The sequence below is a fragment of the Apiospora phragmitis genome, assembly GCF_038363925.1.
Source record: "Apiospora phragmitis strain CBS 135458 chromosome Unknown utg000010l:1.0-9815664.0:1.0-9183399.0, whole genome shotgun sequence".
Lineage (NCBI taxonomy): Eukaryota > Fungi > Ascomycota > Sordariomycetes > Amphisphaeriales > Apiosporaceae > Apiospora > Apiospora phragmitis.
Window position 1 is genome coordinate 2,464,664 of NW_027117409.1, and position 22,487 is coordinate 2,487,150.

Sequence of the window (22,487 nt, forward strand, 5' to 3'; positions counted from 1 at the left end):
CCGCAAAGGCCTATCTATCATCGTCATTCAAATCATCCTCATCAGCTTCAACCTCAGGACCTACCACTTATTGACTTCTCCGCCTACCCCATCGTTCTCGCTCATATACATCTACGCTCTGCGTTGCTTTGCCAAGATACATCAATAGCCACACCCAAGTCGCGTATCGCCGCCATCTGCAGGACGCCATGGGCAACATCTGCGGCAAGTCAGACCCGGACGCCTTCTCGACGCCGGGCCGGGTCGTAGGCACCACCCCGGCGCAACCGCAGCGCGCGTCGCTGCCGCCGCGCATGGTGGTCGGCCCCCCGCGAAAGCTGGGCGGCGGGAACGACCCGGCGGCGGCAGCGCCATCCTCGTCGGCCGCTGTCGAGGCGAAGAAACGGGCAGCCGAGGCTGCGGAGGTAGGTCTCTTCTTCTTCTTCTCCGACCTCATTTTTTCTGTCATTCTCCCCTGTTGCGTTTGTCTAATGTCGCTACGATTCTTGCTGGTACTGACTCGAGGGGATGAAAAAAGGCGAGAGCAAACGCGGCTTCGTCCAAGAACTCAGGGAAGCTGGGCCAGCAATTAGCGGCGCAGAAGAAACAGTCGAGGCAGGAGACGCTCAACGAGATAAGTCGGGAGGAGCGCCGAACGCGAGATGCCGAAGCGGCGGCGCAGGCTCGGGCTCACAACTAGCCATGTGAGATACATCTTATGGATTCATGCAAACACCGGTGGTGTTGACTTTGCCTACGAAAAACTTCGACAACCATGCATCTACGTCTCGTGGGGGGGGTTATCTTTTTTACTATTAGAGCAATTTTTGCTTTGGCTTGGGGGCGTGATCACCATACAGTTAGTAGCATATACTGCACATATAATGATTTGACATGATACCTAAGCATTATCCCAACTGTGCTTGCCTCTGCCTCGTATGCATTTCCGAGTCAGTAGCGTCTTTTAGAACTATACACAACCTGCCCCAACGCCGGCAGAGTTGTTCAATGCAACTCTCTCCAAGACAGAAAAACAAAAGAGCCCCATATAACTTATGTCTTCTCCTGGCATCTCGATATTAAACAACATTATACCTTCCGCTGGCGGGCGCCCTGCTTTCTGCGTCGGCAGCAGCCACTGTGCCTTCCTTCAACAAGCGAGTAAGCTCATTCATGGCGCTAGCCACGACAAGCTCCGTATCGCCTTCCACCAGGATATACAGCTTGGGCTCCGCTCCGGGCGGTACTTCCTTACCCGCAGCATAGTAAGTGCCCTTGGTCGTAATCGATGTGCCCGTCGCCTCGAGGATCTTCGCAACATTAGTACGGTTGGTAACAGCCCATCGAGCTTTCTGCGGGAAGTCGTTGATTTCAAGAGTAGCATGGAATGCACCGGCATGGGGCCCTTGTTGTCGACCGGCTGGCCAGGACGGAGCTGGCCCGTCTTGTTGAGTCGTGCATTGATGGCGTTGATGGCCGAGGACACCTTGTCTAGAGGTTGTTTCCACCGGCCGCTGGCGCTGGGGCTTCCTCCCTCTTGTGGATTGTGTACTTCGGTTCAAGGTCAGGGAGCTTGGTTTGTGTGTCTCGAGCCGAGATGCCGGATGCTGCTGCTTGGATCGCGGAAACAGCCTTGTCAACCTTCTTGTCATCCTTGCCCTTTCCTTCCTCCTCTTCCTCTGGCTCTTCACCCTCTGTTCTATGAGACTTGCGTTCACGCACCCTGGCAGCCTCACGTTCTTGGTCAAGTCGATCAAGGCCTTTTCCTCCGAATCCGCTGTTGTCTCGAGCTTTACCGGATTTCACCTTGTCTTGGAAAGCTTTACGCATATCCAGAATTTGCTCTGGAACTGGTTGGCCGCTCTGATCGAGAGCTTTGGCAATAGGCCCAGCGCAGTTCTCTTGGTCTTCGGTGACGAACGTGACAGCTGTGCCTTTGTTGCCAGCGCGACCAGTACGGCCAGCACGGTGCACATAATCCTCAAGATGGTTGGGCGCATCGTAGTTAACTACTAGTTTCAACTGCTTGACGTCGAGACCACGGGCAGCCACAGAAGTAGCGATCAAAATCGGGATAACGCCATTCTTGAAATCCGAAATAGTCGAATCACGGTCGACCTGATCTTTGCCGCCATGGATGGACATGCAGGGGTAACCTTTCTGCATGAGTTCCTTCAGCAATTTGTCAGCCTTCTCTTGTCTCTCCACAAAGATGAGCGACCGCGCATCGTCATCCTTGTCGTAGAGTTCTCCCAGCAGTTCGAGCAGTCTAATGAACTTGTTCTCCTCGTTTCGAACCTCGACAATTTGAGTGATCTCAGGCGCGACTGTACTCTTGCCACCAACATTGATCTCGATAGGATCTTTAAGGATCTTCTTGGCCAATGAGTCCATTATACGAGGCATAGTAGCAGAGAATAGAATGTTCTGGCGATCGGGCCTCACACTTTGCAAAATCTTCATGACTTGAGGTTCGAAGCCCATGTCAAACATACGATCAGCTTCGTCAAGAACGACATATGTGACTCGCTTTAAGTTCGTCACGCGCCCTTGATTGGCAGCGAGCAGGTCAATCATGCGCCCAGGAGTGCAAACCACAATCTCAGCGCCTCGCTTCAATTCGGCGATGTGGTCCTTGATCGGAGCACCACCATAAGCACAAACGGCCCGCAGGTTCATGGATTTTAAGAAGGGTTTACAATCACGGTGAATCTGGGTCGCCAATTCTCTGGTTGGGGTCATGATCAAGCCGATAGGACCATCATTTTCCTTAAGAGGTGCCTGGTCCTTAATATGGCGAAACATGGGCAAAAGGAAAGCCAGTGTTTTGCCAGACCCGGTCTTGGCCATGCCAATCACGTCACGGCCAGACATGATGGCAGGGAAAGCCTGCATCTGAATTGGAGTTGGCTTCTCAAATCCTAGTTCGTGGACAATGTCCAGAGTCTTCCGAGACAGCGCACATTGGGACCATTTCTGGACTGGCTTCGGTACGTCTTTCCCAGATACTTTGATGCCATCGAGCTCCAAACGCAGATCGACAAGCTCAGCATCGGTCATTTCTGAAAGCTCAGATGGCTCAACCCAGAAATTTTTGCGGATGGGGTCCAGGTTCAGCTTGGTGTAGTCGATCGTAGGAATGTCCTTCTTCTTCCGAGCCTTTGCAACAGTAGCGAGGAATGCGTCTGGTGCATCGTCCTTCTTCCTGTCAAAGTCATACTCATCGTCACTAAAGTATGCTTCGGGCTCCTGTTCCTGTTTCTTGCTCTTGGACTTGCTCTGGAAGGGTTTGCTGACATCAGCCTTCGTATCTAGGTCATTCATGAAGGCGTTGAGGGGGTCTTCTCGTCTTCATCAACTTCCATAGTATCAACTGCAGGTGCTACAGCCTCAGCGGTACCATTCGTTTTAGCCCCTGGGTCGTTAGGAGCCTCGGGTGGCGGCTGGTCAACCTCCATGGAGTCGTGTTGTTGGGCGCTTTCCTGAGCTATTCGCTCATCTCGCCTCTCCTGAGCAGCACGGGCAGCGGCGGCTTCGGCTTCCTCGTCGCCGGCGAAGTCGTCGACGTCTTCTTCATCCTCTTCGTCTTGAACTTCGTAAGGTGTATCATCAACATCAGGCAAGGGAAGGGAAGGTAGCTTAGCAAGCTTTCTTTCAGAAGTCTCCTCTTCGTCCAGGTCCAATTTCCGCTTCTGCAGAGCTTTTTCAGTCTCTGCATTCTGCTTTTGGAAGCCAAAACGACTAGTTTTGGCACTTGGAAGAGCAGAAGCTGTCCCGGTAATTGCATCAGTAAGGTTTCTGTTAGGTGAATGGGCCAAAAATTACCCTTAGGAGCCTGTGTTTGAGGAAGGTTGGCGGCTTGGGGCGGGTTGACGATGGCACCGAGCTTCGGGGGCAGCACTGGGAGAGTGTGCCTTGGGAGCAGCCTTTTTCGCGATGGCTTTCGGGTCGAATTTTCCGGCATAAGGCGCCGCCGGGGACAGAATAGCCTCATCAGCTGGTGAGGCAGCTGCCGGTGCTGGAGAGGCTACTGTTGGGGAAGCGCTTAGCGGTGTCCCATTGGCCTTCTCGTCCATTTGGGCGAGAAGTTTTCTGGTGCCGCCAGGGGTCGCTTCCTTCTGCTTCGCCTCTTCCTGCTTCTTCTTCCATGCTGCTAGTTTGGCTAGACGTTCGGCTTTCTTCTCGGCGTCGGTCTGGGCGGCAGGCGATGCTGGTTTCGATTTGTTGTCTGCAACCTGCTCACTCGTGTAAATATCCAAAGAAATTTCATATAGCATGGTTGTGACTGATACGTACCTCAGAAGGCTTTGCCTTGTTAGCATCCACGGGAGCGGTTCCCCGCTCCCGACTGTCGCCTCGCCTGCTGCGCGGATGAGAGTCAGCAGTACCTTCGCGTCGCGATCTAGCTCCATTTCTTGAATCGTCTCGCCTGGTACGGTTGTCCCTCTCTGTGTCTCGGTCACGGTTCCTGCGTCGACGGGCATCTGGCGGGGAGCGGTTCCTGTCGCCGAAACGGTCACGCGACCGTCGACGGTCTCTGTCGCCGCCTCGGTAACGATCGTTGTCTCTTCGGTCTAAATCGCGGCGGCGGTAGTCGTTGTCTCTGTCCCGATCACGGTGACGGCTTTGCTGGAGGTCATGGTCAGAATTGTGGGAGTGGCCGGATGGGCGACGTCGCCTTACATCTGGAGGGCTTCGGGTGCGACTGCGGCGGCGGCCATGGTCTCTACGATCCCAGTCCCGGTCCCTGGGGCGGTCGCGATCCCGACGGTCGTCATCTCTGCGAGGTCTTCTCGACGACTGCTGGCTTCCTGCAGGGCTTGGTGAGCGTGTGTCTCTGAGCCGAGCCATGAGAGCGTGGTAGTGGTGGCTCGGTAGACACTACAGTGGTGAGAACTACCAGAGAAGTCTTGGCGCGACAGAGCGTTCCCTAACGTTAGGATCAAAAGCGGACGGTATGTGCGTCACCTATTGGTCTTTCACGAGCCACACGTAGCACTACTGAGTGTAGAGTGGTCGATAAATTGATAGGAGATCCGATCGTTCTTGCAGTAAGTTGTAGTGCTGAATCGATCGAGGCTGATGATGAGTAGCAGTAGTGGCGGCTCTATCATATGAAGCAGCGCTGGCAGGCTGGAGATTGTCTTTTCTCTTTGTGACGAAGGGCAGGTGGTCTGTGCTCGTGCTTCCATCAATTGATGGCTGTTGCCTTTTACTGTATGGTCCAGGTCCACTGGATAGGTACTGACGGTACACCCCACTCACTCGAAGCCGGGTATGTAGGTTAACCTAGGTTGAAAAGTAAAAGTACCGAAGAGGGGAGCAGCAGAGCATTGAAGGGCTGTGTGGTAGGCATAGGCCAAGTCTTGATTGATTGATTTGAGCTCTCATGCAGAGTCGCCTGTTGGGTAGCGCAGGATGATGAAATCTAAAACAAGGGGGCTGGGTTGGGCAGGTGGGTCTTTTTTCCCAGCTGGGCGGAGGAGAACTGGAAGCTGGCTGGTGGGAGAGAGGAGAAGCTTGGGTGGAAAAGAGAAGAGCTCCAACGTGTGCAACCTAATAAAGCAAACACCAAAACGTCAAAACAATTGAGAGACTCAGCTCCACACCGATTGGCCCGCATCGAGCCATTCTCTTCATCCCACTCACTCTACACTCTTCTCGGTCGCAAAGCCCACTGATCCTCGACAAATTGTCCCAAAACTCCCCCATCAATCAATCACTTGTCCAAGGGTACGTCAATTGCAATGCCATCTTTCATCGGGCGCATTGCCGCCGGCCGCCTGGCCTCCAGCGTTGCCGTCACGTCCTCCTCACGAGTCGTGATTGCCCAACAGCTTGGTCGCGTGTCATTTCCGCCTGCGGTCTCACCTGCCCTTGCTGCGCGCTGGCTTCGTCAGGGCCTATGCCACCCCCGGCCGTCCTAAGAAGACCGACACGGGCAGCAGCACCAAAGCCGCAGGCCGGCCCCGCAAAACCGCCGACGCCGCCGCTGCTCCCAAGGCGGCGAAGAAGACTACCACCACCAAGAAGGCGGCGGCTGCGACCAAGTCGACCAAGTCGACCAAGACGACCAAGACGACCAAGTCAAAGAAGACTAGTCCTCCTCCCAAGCCGAAGAAGAAGAAGGAGTTGACGGAAAAGCAGAAGCTCAAGCAGGAGAAGGCGAAGATCTCGCTAGAGAAGGCCAAGTTGAAGCAGAAGGCCCTCTTCACTGAGCCCAAGATGCTGCCCGCCCACCCATGGGCGCTCTACGTGACTCGTAAATCCGCGGGCATTACATCTGCTGGTCCCATCACTACCAGAATGGCCGCTATAGCCGATGAATTCAAAGCACTGTCGCAATCAGAGAAAGAGGTAATATGAAGCATACGTGTGCATTTTCCCGGCTAGGCTAGCTAACGCTCCCATCCTCTTTAGGAACTACAACGCGCCTGCGAAGAGAACAAACTCAAGAACGCGGCAGCCTACAAGGCCTGGGTAGAGCGCCATACGCCCGAACAGATTGTCGAGGCCCAGAATGCGCGAAACCTCCTCCGCAGGAAATTCGATTACCCCAAGACCAATAGCTCGCGCAAGATCCGAGACGATCGTCAGCCCAAGAGTGCTCGGACCTCCTGGATCTGCTACTTCCGTGCCAGGCACGGATCCGGCGAGTTCAACAACTTGAGCTCCACCGAGGGCCTAAAGAAGATTGCCCAGGAGTGGAAGAGCCTGTCGACTGTTGAACGCCAGGTATGTAATGCCAGTTCACCATCCATCCACCTTCCGCCTAGCTAACCCATCGTCTCAACAGCCATACGACGATCTTGCTGCAGCTGACCTCACTCGCTACAAGAGGCAAGTCGAGGAGGTCCTTCACCGCCAAGTCGTATCGCCGCCGCGCTCTCCCTGAGAGAACATCGCTTTGTTTCTTTCTGAAGGCTCACTGTTGAGCTTTCGGCCTGGAGTTGAGTTTGATGGTTTTTGATCTGATGAGGGGAGTCTAGTCTCTATTTCTACTACCAGGCTCACTGTTGGCCGGCGACAGCCTGCTGTCAAAGTGGGGGTCCCGGCTCCTTCGTGGCGGTATATATATTGCACTTGTACGAACATACGATGATTCCTTTGTAGTTAGGCATAAAGCAGTAAATGGAAAACCGTCGATTAACGCCCGTTGAGCCCTTCGCCTAGGGGCAATGTAGCGCATATTCTTTCTCTAGTCACTTCTCTTTTCAGGCGTGAAGAGTTGGGAGAACTTGAAAGAAACCCGAAAACACTAAAAACACCACAAAACCTTAAAACAAACTGTACAAAAACTACCACAGCCTACGAGCTAACCGACACACTATGGGGTTGTCACCCTTTTGTTCTCACTGTACACCATAACTATGTAGTACCGCCGAGTTGAGCCGGAGGCTGAAAACGGAGTGAATAAAGGTCACCGAGGTCGGCCAAGAGGCACTAGATACACCTTTAATATCAGGATCACACGTATTCTGTTAAATGATAAATTGATGGACAGGTAGCACTTCCCATTACCCCGGGAGTCTGGAGCGGCAAAGCCGCTCCCTGGACGTTTAGATAGCACAGCAAAAACATGGTTTGGTTCGGATTGTTGGTCCATCCTCGAGCAGCCTCTCAAGTTCGTTTGCCCATGATGACGACGGTTTTGCTGTCGCCGTCTATCCAAGTTGCGCCTGTGTACAATATTTTGCGCCGGCTCGCCAAGTAGAGCACCAGGAAGATGTGGGCAACAACATGGCCCCAACAATAGACCTTGAGTGTGTTGAAATCGGCGTCGCGGCGACACCAGATACCCCATCCCGCGGAGCCACCACCGACGTAATTGGCCAGAAACACCCAGGCCTCGGAACGAAGCTCCGACGTCCAGTCCGAGCAGTCGAGGCTCCAATAGCCACGCTCAAACGGCCGTAGGCCACGACTCTGCCGCTCCGGACGGAAGCGCTTGGGGATCTGCAGTGACGCCCCCAATTTTCTCAATCCCTCGGTGATGAGATCATTGGGCTCCAACTTTGCATTGTCAGTCGGGGGCTCGGGGGCGTAGAGCTCTTAGACTGTCGTAGGTGTAGCCATTTTGGGTGGTAAAAGTGATAGGCCGACCTTGGTCGGACGAATGCGGTATCCTCTGTGGTCCGATATCATTCGAGGTTCGGATCATCCCTTGAGGGCTGTCAGTGGTTTGGGTTTGCCGCTGTCGTTTGCTTGGTGGTGGTTCCGAGTCGGCTCTCGCAGCCTGGGTTGTGTCTAGTCCTTGGATGACTGTGTCCGAATCCATATCAAATCTTGGGAGAACCAAAGCCGTCTTTTGTTGTATTTTCCGAACAGGCTTCCGAGGAGGTAGCATCAGGCCAGGCTGGACCTCATTTCCAGGCTCGATGGATGAAGCTGGCGGGACATCATTCCCTGGAGTGCAAGGTATTGTTGGGACATGATGGTTTCCATCATATTGAACAGACGACCGAGGTTCTAAGGGAGACTTGCTGTTGCCAGGGTTTACTCCGTATCTATGTGTGTTCCTTCCCGGCGAATCTCGTTGCGGAGTTGACGCCTCAGATGAACTGGGGAATTGCTGGAGGTAGTGCTCCAAGACCCTGGTTGGCGAGGTGAACGGCGTGGTTGCATTAACATCAGGGTGCGAGTCCTGAACAACACTCGATGGTGTTTCCCCTGACACCGGTGAGAGAACTGTCCGATCTGGAGTTTGCGGCGTGCCCCCCTGAACCCCTATCCTATGCACATGTAGTAATGTATTTGGTGAGTTTGCATTATCGATCACGCTGTCGAAAGATGCCTGGGGTGATCTCAGTGAGGGAAAGAACTCTTGAGTTGAAGCGCCCCGGCTTGGCTGGAAAATGCTTGTCCCATGTTGGACACCTGCTACCGAATCACGCCTTTCTGGAGATCCCGGCAATTCGTCGGCACTGGGAGAAGTGCAAGCTTGGAATGTCAGATAGGCTGAGGTAAGAGCTCGGTAGCGAACATCGTCCGAGTTTCGACTGGGTGCATTGATATGGACCAGGATCTCGACATCCTCAGGTTGCGCCATCTAATAATAAGTGCTGGTCCCTTCCATAGTCTGTCAGCTGTCAGCGGAGCAGCAAGCCAACAGGGGAAAAACAAAAATAATAATCCAAGAACCGCAAAACAAGGTCCACCGCGGTCTGGGAATGTTCAAAGCAAGCTCCTCCAAAAAGGCTATCCCAGGAATCAACCAAGTCGCACCCTTCTTGTCACGTCATGATCCTGAGCCGTCATTGAAGGTCAGGGGTGTCTAGTGTAGGTAAGATGCGATGATTTCAGGCAGATGGAACCTTGTCCCGACAAGCTCAATTTGGCAATCGTAGTTGTGTCTGGCTAGTTGGCTGTTTCGCAAGCCACAACCATGTGACTCGGATTCGAACTAGCGGTAGATCAGATTCCCAGGATTGTGGCGTACATGACGCTAAAACCAAGTCCGCCCTCTCTTCCGACATGACCTGCAGGTCGATGTCTTCCCGAAGCCAACAAACATCATAGCCCTAGTGCCTCGGGGAAATATGCACATGCGTGTTGGCTTCTCGACTGGTATGCTGACATGCAATGCAACTTACCTCATTCATCATTTCTGTACCTGATCTGGGTGGAAGTCCGGCTTTGGATACAACCCAGAGCTTAGGTTAGAGCAGCTGCTGGTGGGGTAGCACCCAACCGGATTACATGCGCTTCGAAATGAATGAAAGTGTGAGAGGCGGGCGGGATCGATCATGACTGTACACGACAAGTACAGGAGGTTTTGCATGGTGGCTTGCTTACCTTACCCTTGGTATTTTTACTAAAATTATCCGAGATAGATTGCGTGGACTGCACAAGAAAGTTGAGGTAGGTTTGAATCTTCAATCCATCGCCCCGAATATTATATATCCTGAGAAACGGTCGAACCATTTCGACGGGATCGGGATCGCTAAAAATTACCGGCCAGCGTACCATGATGTTGGGAGGATATCGTCTGTGCGAGAACCTTGTCGTTCTGTCTGTCTGTTTGTTTGTTTCCTGCGTTGATCGCTTTCCTGGGGTGATATGAACGACGACTGGCAGAATGCAGAATGGGGGGGGGGGGGGTGGTCAAGTGTGGGCGGCTAAGCGCCAACTGGTATTCCAGGTCTCAACCATTGGCCCGAAAATCTGCAGCAGCCTTCCAATACTCCAATAGCCGGCCTTGGTTCTGCTCCTTTCGCACGCGCCAGCCAGTTCTATTGGCCGGTCTTTGCATGCGTTCTAAAATTAAACCACTGATGTGCTGCCCAGTGTGCTATCCTCATTGGAGGCAGCATTGGTGCCGCAGCCGCTTCTTAACGATTCTTATCTGGGGACTGACGTCGAACGGCGCGACCACAACGCTGCTTTGGGCATGCAACCCACATCTTACGGCCCAGATGGGCTTGCAGACGCATGTGTCTGGCCGGTCTTCCCTTCGAGATGGAGGGTGATGGAGGGTTGATGCAAGAGGCAATGGGCCTGGCACCCTCCTCTGTTAAAGTACTGGCCGTGGACGGGAAGCGCCCGCATCCCGCTTGGTGACAGATTCACGGCGCGAACTAACCGCTCGTCTTGACCGCGCATTTTCATAAAAGTAACGGTTTCCAAGGGCCGAGTAGGCCTCATCTTCTTTTCGTCCTCTTCTCTTCTCTCAAGCTTCCAAACAGAGGTTGCCGCATCTCATTAGCCTTCGCTTCGTTGACCGAGGCTTTTCTGTCGTTTAATCGATTTCTTTGCTGATCTTACTTTCAACGACGCCGGCCGTCTTCTGTGTTACATCGGGTTCCCGATATAAACGGCTTTTCTTGGTATCTTACCTGCATATCGGTTCTATATTAGAAATGCCCGACTTAGTTCTGTTACCATCTACCACCTACCGGCCCCCCTCCCCTTCGCAGGCTCGAAGACCGGGGAGGCCGCTTAATACTATAATGGAAGAAGAGCCCGACCTTCCACGGGCCACCCAGCCTGTGCGAGATGACCGCAACATCCAAGCACAATCGTCCAGTGAGAAGACAGTTCAGTGGCTATCGCCAAGGAGTGATCACTTTCCTACTCCTCGAGGATTCCATTTCTTATCGGCGCCGATACTGCCGTCATCGCCCTCGACAAACTCCGTGGACGAGAGTAACTCTCCCTCTTCGTCGACGAACCCCTGGAATCGGCAGAGCACGTCGACTGATGTCACCGAGTTTGACGATATCTACGACGTTTCGGACGACGAAGGCATTCAGAGAATGCCGTTCAGGAGGTCTTCAATGAAGCGTCAGAGCAGCGTTCGCAATTCTTCGACGAGGCGAGCTGCCCCCACACCGGCATCCCATACGGTCCTACCCAAGTTGACGATACCGGCTTCACAAGAGCAAAATGCCGAACCTTACTCGGGTAGGCCCGAATTCAAGAAGCTTTTGTCACCTGTGCCACCGACGCCGCCCGCAAAGGTGGAGATGTCACCGGCTGTCATCTCTTTCCTACAAGCACATCAGGCTCGTGATGTGCCTGCAGGGTCGGCGCCACCATCGCTAGACGGAAGCTTAAGTTCTGAGCAGATGGCCGCCATGTCCGCACCCCCTACTCCAATCATTGGCGCCGGTGAAGCTTCAAGCACGGACTGGTCGGGAGTTCAATTACAGCCCGGTGCCCTTGCAACTCTACGTGCTTTGTCCGGAGGCTCCGATGCGGCGGAGGAGGAATACCAACATGAACAAGTTATTGAAATCCCGGAGGAGCCCGCACGGGAGATGGAGCAGCAGACACCACGTCTGTTCTCTTCCCTTCAGCAGCGCGCTTCTTTGAGGCTATCCACTGAGCAGCAACAATCATTAAATAACCTGACAAGACTCGAAATTCCGTCGCCTGGCGGTTTCTTTTCAGGTCTGACTCCCCGTAGCAGAACAGCATGGCACATGTCATCCATGACCCCCGATGACATCGCGCCACCAACCTCGACCACCGCTGAACAATTCTATCGATGCCCGTGGAATGACCAACCTGCACCACCAATGCCTGCGATGCCGCAGCTCTTCTCTCGCGCCCTGCCGCCACCCCCCACCGCGGCCTCAACGTTTCTCGGACAGCCAAGCGCCATCCGCACCAGTCGAGCAAGTTGTTGAGGTGCGAGCAACTTTGTCCAATGGCATCCCTACGGCAAGACCTGTAATCCTTGAGCACGTTGTTGAAGCGGGAGCCAGTAACTCCGATGCGTTGCTTACCGCCCGCCGCGTTCCTGGGCGCCGCAACCCGTCGTCCTCTTCGGCTACGGCTGCGGAGCCAGTATCTCCCCACGAAGGCGATGCGACAGAAATTGTCACCGTCTATGACCCGGAGTACGCCAAGAAGCAGCGAGAGGAGACACTTTCCAACTTGGACAGAACCGAACTATGGCTCATGGCTCAGAAATCCTATATGAAGGGTGTTCAGTTGGAGGAAAAGAGCGATGCCAGAGAAGCAGGAGAACCGGCAACCGAACATCTTCAGGTGAAAACACCCTTGAAGGCCAAGTTCCCCGAGTCTGAGTCATCTCCCGAGGCCTCCCACAAGAAAAAGGCTGTCCGATTTTCGGAGATTGTGTCCAAAGCCGATATTCCCAAGTCTTTGCCTTCCAAAATCGCTCGTCAAGAGTCTGCTTATTACCGAGCTTTCCAAGGAATCATCATCCGCAGCCGTAAGCAAGACTCTTTCGTACACCGCCTGCCGCGGTACGAGTACTTGCAGGCTCAGCGCCTCTCGTTGCGCGAAGAGCATCGCAACCAGCTATTGGGCAAGTACCAACTGTCGGTTTTGCCTCAATCCGCCAAGAAGCGTATGAGCGCCAACGTTGCGCGCGGTGATGACATCATTGAAGATGACCTCGAGAGACTGAAGCGTGAGAAGGAAGCAGAGGCCCTTAGCCAAATGGCTGCCGCTAACTGGCACGTCAATGCCTTCAAAGCCCTCAATGGCGGCCGCCTATTCTGTGCGCCGCTCTCGAAGCGCCTGGCTCGTCTTTCCCGCATGGCTGGCCCCGCAGAGCGTGCCAGAATCCTAGATCTTGGCGGTCAAGCCACTTGCGACTGGGCATGGCACTGCGCGTTCATGTATCCCAGTGCTAAGGTCTACACAACGACCACCAAGGCTATCCGTCAGCTCTCGAACTCCAACGTCCGGGGCCCACCCAACCACCGCCAGATCGCTGTGCAGCGCTTGGCCAAGCTTCCTTTCCCAGATAACTACTTTGACCTCATCTCGGCCCGTGAACTGCATTCAATCCTCAAGTTTGTTGGCGAGAATGGCGAGGATGAGTGGGAGACGTGCCTCCAAGAGGCCATGCGCGTGCTCAAGCCTGGCGGCTACCTCGAGTTCTCCGTGCTCGACTCGGACATTGTCAATGCCGGCCCCCTGGGCCTGGCCAAGTCCGTCGAGTTCGGCTTTGCCTTGAAGACCCTGGGCTACGACCCCAACCCGACTAAGCTGTTCCTCAGCCGCCTGCAGCGCGCGGGCTACAAGGACATCCGCCGCGCGTGGATGTGCCTGCCGATGGGCCAGAAGGAGCCTGTCGACCACAACATCATCCGCGACAGCTACGGGCGCGAGATCAAGCTGCAGCTCGAGGCCCTGGTCCAGGGGAGCACCGAGAACATCGCCTCCATGACCGGCCTCGCCGGCAGCTGGGCCTGGGAGCGCTGGCTCCTGCGCTGCGAGATGGAGAAGGTGGTCTGCGAGGGCCGCCTGCTCGAGACGGCCGAGATCCGCGAGGCCGGCCAGTGCCTTGACGGCGTGCACGCCGTCATCGAGGAAGGCCGCCGGCGGGGCGCCGCCTGGAGGATCCTCAACGGTTACGCTATGAAGCCCAAGCCCGAGAAGAAGCCTGTTCACATCGCTCTTGTCCCACAGAGAAGATAGAAGAGCAAGAGCACTGAATACTACTACGTATGATGTGGAGCAGACTGGCCAGGGTTTTTGACATTTTCTTTTGTCAGGTTTACGATTTGTTGATGGAGATGATATTATGGTTATGGCCGCGCACTGGGTATCTGGGGCCAGAGTTAGCTGGGTTATTTGTAATAGGCCGGTAGGTGTTGAGGCATCATGTATTTGGGAAGGATGGAAATAGGGGGGCGTGGCGGCGTACTGGCGGTTGATATCGAGTGTTACGGGTGTTGAATATCTTGGATCATACATATATCATATTATAGTATATACATGTGCATAAAAGATTGTTGTAAGATGCCTCTCTCGCTTGATTCTTCTCTACACGTGAACGTGTGCTACGCGCTGCCAAGACTAAGTAGATTCTTGAGACCACCCTCCAATCAATGTCCCTATCCTACCGTTTGGTAGGAGTAAAGTGCGTGAACCTTGGACCGTACACACCCGATCTTCTGCCTTCTCATAATGTACGTTAGGATACAGAGTTACCATTATATCATGATGATATGCACGTTCTTCAATAGGCCACCTCCTGCCCCTTCGGCTTCAGACCGATCAACCGGTGCTACAGCTCCCTGGTCCGAAGGACGGACATTTGGGGGTGGCAAGGACTTCCGGGGATGGGCTCCGGTCCCGTGGCTTTGCAATCTTGTATATCGTAACAACTCCTTTATCCAACGGTAACTCAGACATCGTGGGGCATTAGTCGCCACCTGCTTCTTTGTTCATTTGAGTGTAGAACATGGTGAACATCAAAATAATTAGGCGATTAATAAAGGTTTTAACCTACTTAAAAGAAGAATAACTTGGGAAACAATGTTAGGGTGTTTTTCAGAACTAGAGTTGGTTGGTTAGGCGTATCGGATACGTATAAAATAGGGATGCCCACCCCAGGTAGTATCTCCCTCTACAATATACAGCACATCCCCTAATCATTCACCTGAAACTAAGAACCCAAAGAACCCATCACTAGCAGAAAATCTACTAGACCTGAGCCATCAGCCTAGTACAGCCATGAAGAGTCGAACCTGCATCCCAACGGGTTGCCCCCCATCAGCCAAGATCTTATCCAGAAGCGCGATGAGTCGCTGAACCGGGAGAAGCGGAAGCGCCGCCGAGCCCATCGTCTAAGAGGGCACGATAAGAAGAGAGAGCTATTTGAACTATCAAGGTCCGACTTAGAGTCTCTCGATGACTTTGATCCCTCATCCCCGGAAGAGACTTGCGATGAAACTGCCTAGTAGAATGGTGGGTGTTCTGACCGGGCTGAGTGAGAATAAGTCGAGTAGCTCTAGGGGAAAACTTACCCTGGGAATTATGCGGTCATGCCTGTCTGCGATAAAGGGGTAAGAACTGGCGACGATGAGGTCGGCAGCAGCGCCTCTCTTCAAGAGCCCCAAGAGCCCCAAGACTCTACGTACAAGGGTCACCAGCTATGGAGGATATTGACAACCAGAAGAGAAAGATTTGGTATGAATTGAGAAATGGGACAGGATATTGTGTGACACCGACAGACGCAAAGCAGTGAGTATCTAGGCATAGTACGTAGTGCCCAGTGAAACTAGCTTAGACAGCACATAATATACCCTGTCTCTTATGCGTAAGTCGCGTCGAGCATGTAGCAGTCCACTGTGAGTAGAATGCCACACGTCCTTCTAGGAAGCTGCGACAGAATTGCTACGAGATCCGTATTGGTAATCGTTATACCATCATGGGTATCGGGTCATGATCTGAGATCCCGAAGTGAAATGATTTACTTCTCGCTCTTTGCCTGGAAGGAGTGTGGTTGACAGGGGGGCGAGCAGGAATCAAGATAGCAACGTAGGTATGGACAGCTGTAGAGATGTGTGGTATTGAGTATAGAGAGCGGCTTGACTGCCTTTTAACTTGCTTTGAGATTGGCTTGATAGTGTAATATCCGAGTGATTCACCATCCACGTTATGCTGGTTAATGGTAGTAACTAAGCGACGTGGCTTCAGCAACGTCCACCTAGAGTCATAATCTACCGAGACCTTACCAAACAAGTTCAACTTCAAGGCATATCTAGCAGAGAAATCCCGCCCAGAAGCACGCCAGGAGGTTTCGTAATTATGGGACAAAGAGCAGCAACTCCAACGATGATAGCCTGAACTGAAACTTGAAATGACTGACATTAGGGGGCGGCATTTGAGATTCAAATATATGTCGTTAGATACATGGATTTATGTCCATGGTGTATGGATTCAGAGTGGCACAACTGAGCAGAATCGATGCATTATAGTCAGGCTGCTCACCTGTAAATAGCCCCTTTTCGCCCCTTATCGATATGCAAGGGTGTTTATCAGCATTCGGGCGCTGGTAGGCTTCCTAGGAAGTCAAGGTTATTGTTCTCTAACAATCGGCTCACCGTAGGAATAGGTACCTCTGTACTTGGATAGGCATTATTATAGCTTCGGGCTTCACAGTGGGCCGATTGTTGAGATCAGAAGCTGGAAGTAAACACCGATTGTTCTGAGAACAATCGACCAACACAGCCTATATATGTATGATTCTCCCAGTCTCGTTCCCTCGATGCACGCTTCCCTTTCTCACTCATCGCCTCGCGAAACCTCTCACTTATACACGAGCCCTCCTCCCTCTCCCAACCAGAGCAGCATCACCAACCAAGGTAGTACTTGGTCGACTTGGTATTCGGCATTCGGCGACTTCTCTTCTCTATCGGAAGGTAGGCAACTGCCTATACCTTTGAATCTGACAGAGCTCGGCCACCCCCAAGACTTCCATCTGCTCGGCCGCCATGGCAAGCCCCAACAAAGCCTCCTCGTCCGCGGGCGGCGTCGCCGCCCTGAGATATCCGCTTGGCGGTCTTCCGCCCGTGAAGCTTGATCCGCTCACCAAATGGGAGCACATGCAGATCCGTAAGATACGCAAGCAGCGCCGGGGTCACCGCCGCCGCGGCTTGGACCGTAAGCTTGCCCACATCAACTTCACCATCAACATGCAAGACAGCGGAAGCGATGATTCAGTATCCGACGAGTGTGATGGCGAACACATGCCGTACGACTCCAGTGACGAGTGTGATGGCGTCGATCCTGATTGCTGCTACCAGGCTTTCGCCGGAGATATCGATGACTAGGTGCGAACGAAGCCTTGTGTGCCTGTGGGAGAACGTGACATATCAGGTTACGCCCCTTTGCTCTTTCTTTTCCTGGGACATCGGGTGATAACCAAGCCGACAACGATCTCTACGTACAAACCCTACAACGATGTGCTCACAATACTCCAACGTCGCAGTACGTTTCCACTACATGCTACAAGAGTCCTAAGGCAAACGAAGGCCCTTCCTCTCTTCTTCAACACCAAGGCAGGCAGGCGACCATTGCTTCGTTCGTAACAGCCACTCACACATCTGCCATGCTAATGCTTTGGATGGGCGGGTCATCGACAATTTACTAGCTACGGGGCGTAAGCCACGCTGCACAGAGAGACAGCTAGCTCATGCAATGCCTGACATAGAGAGAGAGTGCAGCGATCGCGATCATCACATTAACCTGACACACGGCACACTACGGCGGCGTTTCCAGTCTATCTTCTCTGACACATCTTTACACCATCTGTACAGTAAGACTTATTCCCCTTCACCAGCGATTGTTTTCTTTCTACCCCCAGCGACTTTCTTTTTTTCCACTTAGCGACTTGGCGTTTACACACTGTATTACTTTACTGCCTTTCAGGGCCTCTCGGAGCCCGTAACAGCGAATTCCTTTGATCGACAACTGGAACGTCGACATATCGGCCCGGTCAGGGGTTCAGGGGCAACCCAGGGCTACGTACCCGGACCGAACGAAGCGACAGGGGCAGAACGATGGGTGCTCCCTTTCTGCGAGAGCAGATGACCCCCAGCGTTTTCTTATGACCACATGAGAGTGGAACGGGTTTCACTCCCGAAAGTTAGCATTCTTAGTAGGACAATAAACTATGGATGAGCCCCAGCGTGCTGCGATACATTAACAGGAGAACACAATGTGCCTCCGAAAGGTGATGAGGCTTTTGCAACAGTTTTGATAGTCTGTATTGCAGATAATGCTACGTTTTCATTGAGTAGTATGATATTTACAAGCTACTGAGCAGCGTGAGCCGTTTAATATACGTAGATGTCGTGAGCTGTATGCTCCATAACCCCTCTTAACTATCCGCTCTTTACCGATACCAGGATAAACAACTCCAATTCCATATGTGTACATCTCATATCATATCATATTCCCGTATGTTACATTTTGAACCCGTCAACGCCAGTTTCCCATCATGCAGAGTACAATGTATACAGTAGCCCAACCAATTGGCGATTTACTGAGAGTTCTCAACAGTTTCCTCTGCATAGACCTCCAGCCCGCTGTTGTCTTCTTTAATGCGGACACTAGCAGTCTCTCCCCGCTTGAGCTGTCCCCTAATGATCTTGTCTGCTAGACCATTGCCAATCTCGGTGGTGATGAGGCGGTTGAGTGGCCGGGCACCGAATTTGGGGTCGTAGCCCTTCTCGGCAAGCCAGTCTCGGACCTTGCCATCAACGCCCAATGTGATACGGCGATCATCAAGGCGACCTTGGAGCTCTTTCAGACGGATATCAACAATATCTCTGAGCGCCTTCAATGCAAGACGCTTGAACACGATGAAAGAGTCGATCCGATTAAGGAACTCGGGAGGATAAGTGGCACCGACAACGTCGAGAACAGCTTTGCGCACATCTGGATCGACTTCACCCGTGGGTGTCTCTTTATAGGGGAAGTCAGGATTGGCACCAACCAAGATATCTGCGCCAAGGTTTGAGGTAAGAACAATGATGGTGTTCCTGAAATCCACCTTATGACCTTGCGCATCGGTTAGATATCCTCGTCAAGCACCTGCAAAAGTAGAGCCGAAATATCCCGATGTGCTTTTTCGAACTCGTCGAACAAGAGGACGGCGTATGGCTTGCGTCGCACAGCTTCTGTGAGTTGCCCGGCATCATCGTACCCAACATAGCCGGAGGGTGCTCCAATCAGCCTTGAGATGGTGTGCTTCTCTTGGAACTCGCTCATGTCGAATCGTACGACTGCTTGCTCGGTGGAAAATAGGAAACCGGCCAGCTTCTTGCAGAGCTCTGTCTTGCCGACACCAGTGGGGCCCAGGAAAAAGAACGACGCGAGGGGCCGGTTGTCGCCACTGAGGCCAGCTCGTTGCATGCGCACCGCGTCCGCCACCGCCTTGAGCGCTTCGTCTTGGCCACGAACGTACTCGCGCAGGGCGTCCTCCATGTGCACGAGCTTTTCAATGTGGCCAGACGTAAGTTTGGTGACGGGGATGCCGGTCACTCGTGATACCACATTGGCTATGTCGTCCGCAGTCACGGAGTCATGGATGAGCGTATCGCTACCGGGTGTAGCAGATGGCTCCTCGCCTTCTTTCGGAAGCTTTTGTTCCAGGTTGGGAATGACCCCAAACCTCAGCTCGGATGCACGGCCAAAGTTCCCCTCCCGCTGAGCCTGCTCCAGTTCGATTCTAGCCTTGTCCAGGTTTGCCTGGACTTGCTTTAGAGCATCGATCTCACCCCGTTCTTTCTCCCACCTCTCGGTCAGGACCCGTTCCTCATCCTGGAAGTTTTTGAGATCAGCCTCGAGTTTCTCCCGACGCTCGCGACTTGCAACATCCTTCTCTTTTCTCAGACTCTCAAGTTCAATCTGGATGGTCATAATTTTCTGGTCAAGGCGCATAATATCCTCGGGTTTACTTTCTTGCTGAAGGCGAAGAGACGATGCCGCTTCATCCATCAAATCAATGGCTTTGTCAGGTAGAAAGCGGTCGGTGATGTACCGGTTTGAGTACGTGGCTGCGGCCACAAGAGCACCATCGGTGATTCGGACACCATGATGCACTTCGTACTTGTCTTTGATACCTCGGAGGATACTGATGGTGTCTTCGACGGTCGGCTCGTTTACTAGAATTGGCTGGAAGCGTCTTGCTAGTGCGACATCCTTCTCGATGAGTCGATATTCAGCCAAGGTAGTCGCGCCACAGCACTGCAGTTCACCCCTGGACAAGGCGGGCTTGAGAAGGTTGGAAGCATCGATAGAACCCTCGGCCTTTCCTAGGCCAAGAAGAATGTGCAATTCATCGATGAAGAGAATAACCTCCCCGTTTGCTTGCTCTACTTCGCCCAGGACCTTCTTCAGACGCTCCTCGAAGTCGCCGCGAAACTTGGCGCCAGCAATGAGCGATCCCAAGTCCAGTGATATGACTCTCTTATTTTTGATGCTTTCTGGGACGTCTCCCCTTGCTATGCGCAAAGCCAACCCTTCTAAGACGGCCGTCTTGCCGGTACCCGCGTTACCGATCAACACTGGGTTGTTCTTGGTTCGGCGAGAGAGAATCTGAATAGTCCGTTGTATTTCCGAATCCCGACCAATGACGGGATCCAACTTGCCGTCCCTGGCTTTTGCCGTAAGGTCGATTCCGAATTGTTCCAAAGCCGGCTTCTCAGGCTCGCCTCCAAGGTTCATACGGTGAGTACCACCCGGTGGATGCGGTCGGCCGTTTGCATAACTTCGTATAATTGTATGGGACAAGCTGGGCTGTGCGAAATTTCTGGCTGTCGCGACGAGCGCAGCTCTAGAGGATATGGAAGGTTGCGTGCTTAGACGGGCGATGCCCCGTGATGAAGCATCGACAACCCGCCTCGAGGAAGCGAGGACTTGCCTCCGCGCCAACATGGTTCAGAGTTGAGGGTAATGCGATTGAATGAATATAGAATTATGGTGGAGGGAGTTATTTCCAAGCGTCCAGAAAATCTAACATTAAAGAAACTTCAAACCAAAAGAGAAGAACTACGCGACGCTCAAATACATATTCCAGTGTCGCCTCTGGAGCTTCGAGAGCTTTGGCGATGGCTTATTCGAGCTGCTTCCAGAAATTGGGTGCCGTCATCCTAGGCGCAGGCCAAAGTCTAGACTTTCTAGGTCTTATCTTATCGGCCATGCATCGCCCGGAGCTTGAGTGTCCAGGAGGGAGAGCGCCCCGTGAGGAGTGGGAGTGAGGAGGGGCTGCAGCCTTTGAGCCTCCAAGCCCGCCTAAGGCATGCTGGTTTAAGCGGGTGGCTGGTACACATTATTGGCCGGTTCCAATGCAATTTGGCTGAGGGCTCCACCTTGAGGGTCCAAGTGCCCATTTTCCCCTACCCAAAAGAAAAATCCTCTGAATTGACCCCGCCATAGGAAAAACTTCCATTTTCTCTCTCTTTGGTCTCTTCTGCCCAACTGACTATTTGATATTTCTTCCTTCCCACGTCTCTTCTTCACCTTTTTCTGATACCCCCTCTCACGAGCTTCCTTTTCTTCCACTCGTGATTTTCCCTTTTCTACCACGAAAAAAGTCAAAATGGGTTTCCTCGACCTTCTTACTGATGCTGTACGTCGCAAGTCACTTTCTACTCTTCTCCCCTCATCTTGACGGGGAGGAGAGCAGTCATCCTGCCCAGCCGCAAGAGACATGCAGAGAGAGAGAAACTGACTCTACTATCAGGGCCTCGCCACGCTGAACAGCTGGGTGCAGACCCGATCCTACATCGTTGGGTAGTCATCCTCGAGTTATGAGCACGCGAAATCCCTTTTTTGGAGGCGGCGGTATATGGTCGTCGCGAGTGCGAAAACCTCTACCCAAGCCTGGCGCATATCCCCTTGCAACCCCCGAAAAAAGCCTTACATGATGAGAACAATTGGTCCGTGTTTCCGAGCAGCTTAAGACCCTGCGCATGGCGACAGATACAAAGCACTTTGTGCAGCTCTGATTTATTCACGCTTCTTTTTCTACAAAGTCCACCCACTCGTGAGGTAGAGCGACACTAACCTGTCTCAAAGCCACACCCCCTCGCAGGCCGATGTTGCCACCTTCAAGGCCCTGAAGTCTGCCCCTGATGCCACCAAGTATCCCAACGCTGCTCGCTGGTACAAGCACATCGCCACCTTCGAGGATGAGTTCGCTACTCTGTCCGGTGATGCCTCCAAGCCCTACACCGCCTACGGCCCCGAGGAGTCTGAGCTCACCGTGAACCCCGCCAAGGCCCCCGAGAAGGCTGAGGAGGACGACGATGATGACGTCGACCTGTTCGGTAGCGACGAGGAGGAGGAAGAGGACCCAGAGACCGTCCGTATCCGTGAGGAGCGTCTCGCCGCCTACCGGGAGAAGAAGGCTGCCAAGCCTAAGGTCGCTGCCAAGTCCATCGTCACCCTGGATGTCAAGCCTTGGGGTATGTGGAATTGAAAACGTGCTAGACGAGAAGCCGTGTGATGCTAATGACGTATACAGATGATGAGACCGACATGGCTGCTCTGGAGGCCGCTGTACGAGCCATCGAGAAGGACGGTCTGGTTTGGGGTGGCTCCAAGCTGGTCCCCGTCGGCTTCGGTATCAAGAAGCTCCAGATCAACTTGGTCATTGAGGATGAGAAGATCTCCATGACCGAGCTTGAGGAGGAGATCCAAGAGTTCGAGGACTACGTGCAGTCCACCGATATTGCTGCCATGCAGAAGCTGTAAGCTTTCTCTTGGGTAGCAGTAGGTTGGGGCATGGT

At 53.1% G+C, this 22,487-nt stretch overlaps 8 protein-coding genes across 8 annotated transcripts; 5 read left to right on the forward strand and 3 right to left on the reverse strand.

Moving 5' to 3' along the window:
• Positions 1-188: 188 nt before the first annotated feature.
• PG994_010524 (uncharacterized protein) lies at positions 189-679 on the forward strand (the record flags this gene model as incomplete). Its single annotated transcript, XM_066861933.1, has 2 exons — positions 189-404; positions 518-679. 2 exons carry the CDS (start codon positions 189-191, stop codon positions 677-679), a joined length of 378 nt encoding a protein of 125 aa, XP_066711043.1.
• Positions 680-1,058: 379 nt separating this feature from the next.
• Positions 1,059-4,700, reverse strand: PG994_010525 (uncharacterized protein; the record flags this gene model as incomplete). The annotated part of the gene is made up of 6 exons (XM_066861934.1): positions 1,059-1,470; positions 1,532-3,282; positions 3,339-3,777; positions 3,862-4,214; positions 4,276-4,603; positions 4,663-4,700. 6 exons carry the CDS (start codon positions 4,698-4,700, stop codon positions 1,059-1,061), a joined length of 3,321 nt encoding a protein of 1,106 aa, XP_066711044.1.
• Positions 4,701-5,726: 1,026 nt separating this feature from the next.
• On the forward strand, positions 5,727-6,874 carry PG994_010526 (uncharacterized protein; the record flags this gene model as incomplete). The annotated part of the gene is made up of 4 exons (XM_066861935.1): positions 5,727-5,827; positions 5,880-6,336; positions 6,400-6,714; positions 6,776-6,874. 4 exons carry the CDS (start codon positions 5,727-5,729, stop codon positions 6,872-6,874), a joined length of 972 nt encoding a protein of 323 aa, XP_066711045.1.
• A 725-nt stretch (positions 6,875-7,599) lies between these two features.
• Positions 7,600-9,028, reverse strand: PG994_010527 (uncharacterized protein; the record flags this gene model as incomplete). The annotated part of the gene is made up of 2 exons (XM_066861936.1): positions 7,600-8,030; positions 8,083-9,028. 2 exons carry the CDS (start codon positions 9,026-9,028, stop codon positions 7,600-7,602), a joined length of 1,377 nt encoding a protein of 458 aa, XP_066711046.1.
• A 1,900-nt stretch (positions 9,029-10,928) lies between these two features.
• PG994_010528 (uncharacterized protein) lies at positions 10,929-13,878 on the forward strand (the record flags this gene model as incomplete). The annotated part of the gene is made up of 2 exons (XM_066861937.1): positions 10,929-11,974; positions 12,018-13,878. The coding sequence occupies 2 exons, from the start codon at positions 10,929-10,931 to the stop codon at positions 13,876-13,878; spliced, it is 2,907 nt and encodes a 968-aa protein (XP_066711047.1).
• A 2,804-nt stretch (positions 13,879-16,682) lies between these two features.
• On the forward strand, positions 16,683-17,021 carry PG994_010529 (uncharacterized protein; the record flags this gene model as incomplete). The annotated part of the gene is made up of 1 exon (XM_066861938.1): positions 16,683-17,021. The coding sequence occupies one exon, from the start codon at positions 16,683-16,685 to the stop codon at positions 17,019-17,021; it is 339 nt and encodes a 112-aa protein (XP_066711048.1).
• A 1,211-nt stretch (positions 17,022-18,232) lies between these two features.
• Positions 18,233-20,631, reverse strand: PG994_010530 (uncharacterized protein; the record flags this gene model as incomplete). The annotated part of the gene is made up of 2 exons (XM_066861939.1): positions 18,233-18,734; positions 18,830-20,631. 2 exons carry the CDS (start codon positions 20,629-20,631, stop codon positions 18,233-18,235), a joined length of 2,304 nt encoding a protein of 767 aa, XP_066711049.1.
• Positions 20,632-21,295: 664 nt separating this feature from the next.
• PG994_010531 (uncharacterized protein) lies at positions 21,296-22,452 on the forward strand (the record flags this gene model as incomplete). The annotated part of the gene is made up of 4 exons (XM_066861940.1): positions 21,296-21,325; positions 21,440-21,489; positions 21,775-22,163; positions 22,223-22,452. The coding sequence occupies 4 exons, from the start codon at positions 21,296-21,298 to the stop codon at positions 22,450-22,452; spliced, it is 699 nt and encodes a 232-aa protein (XP_066711050.1).
• Positions 22,453-22,487: the final 35 nt, after the last annotated feature.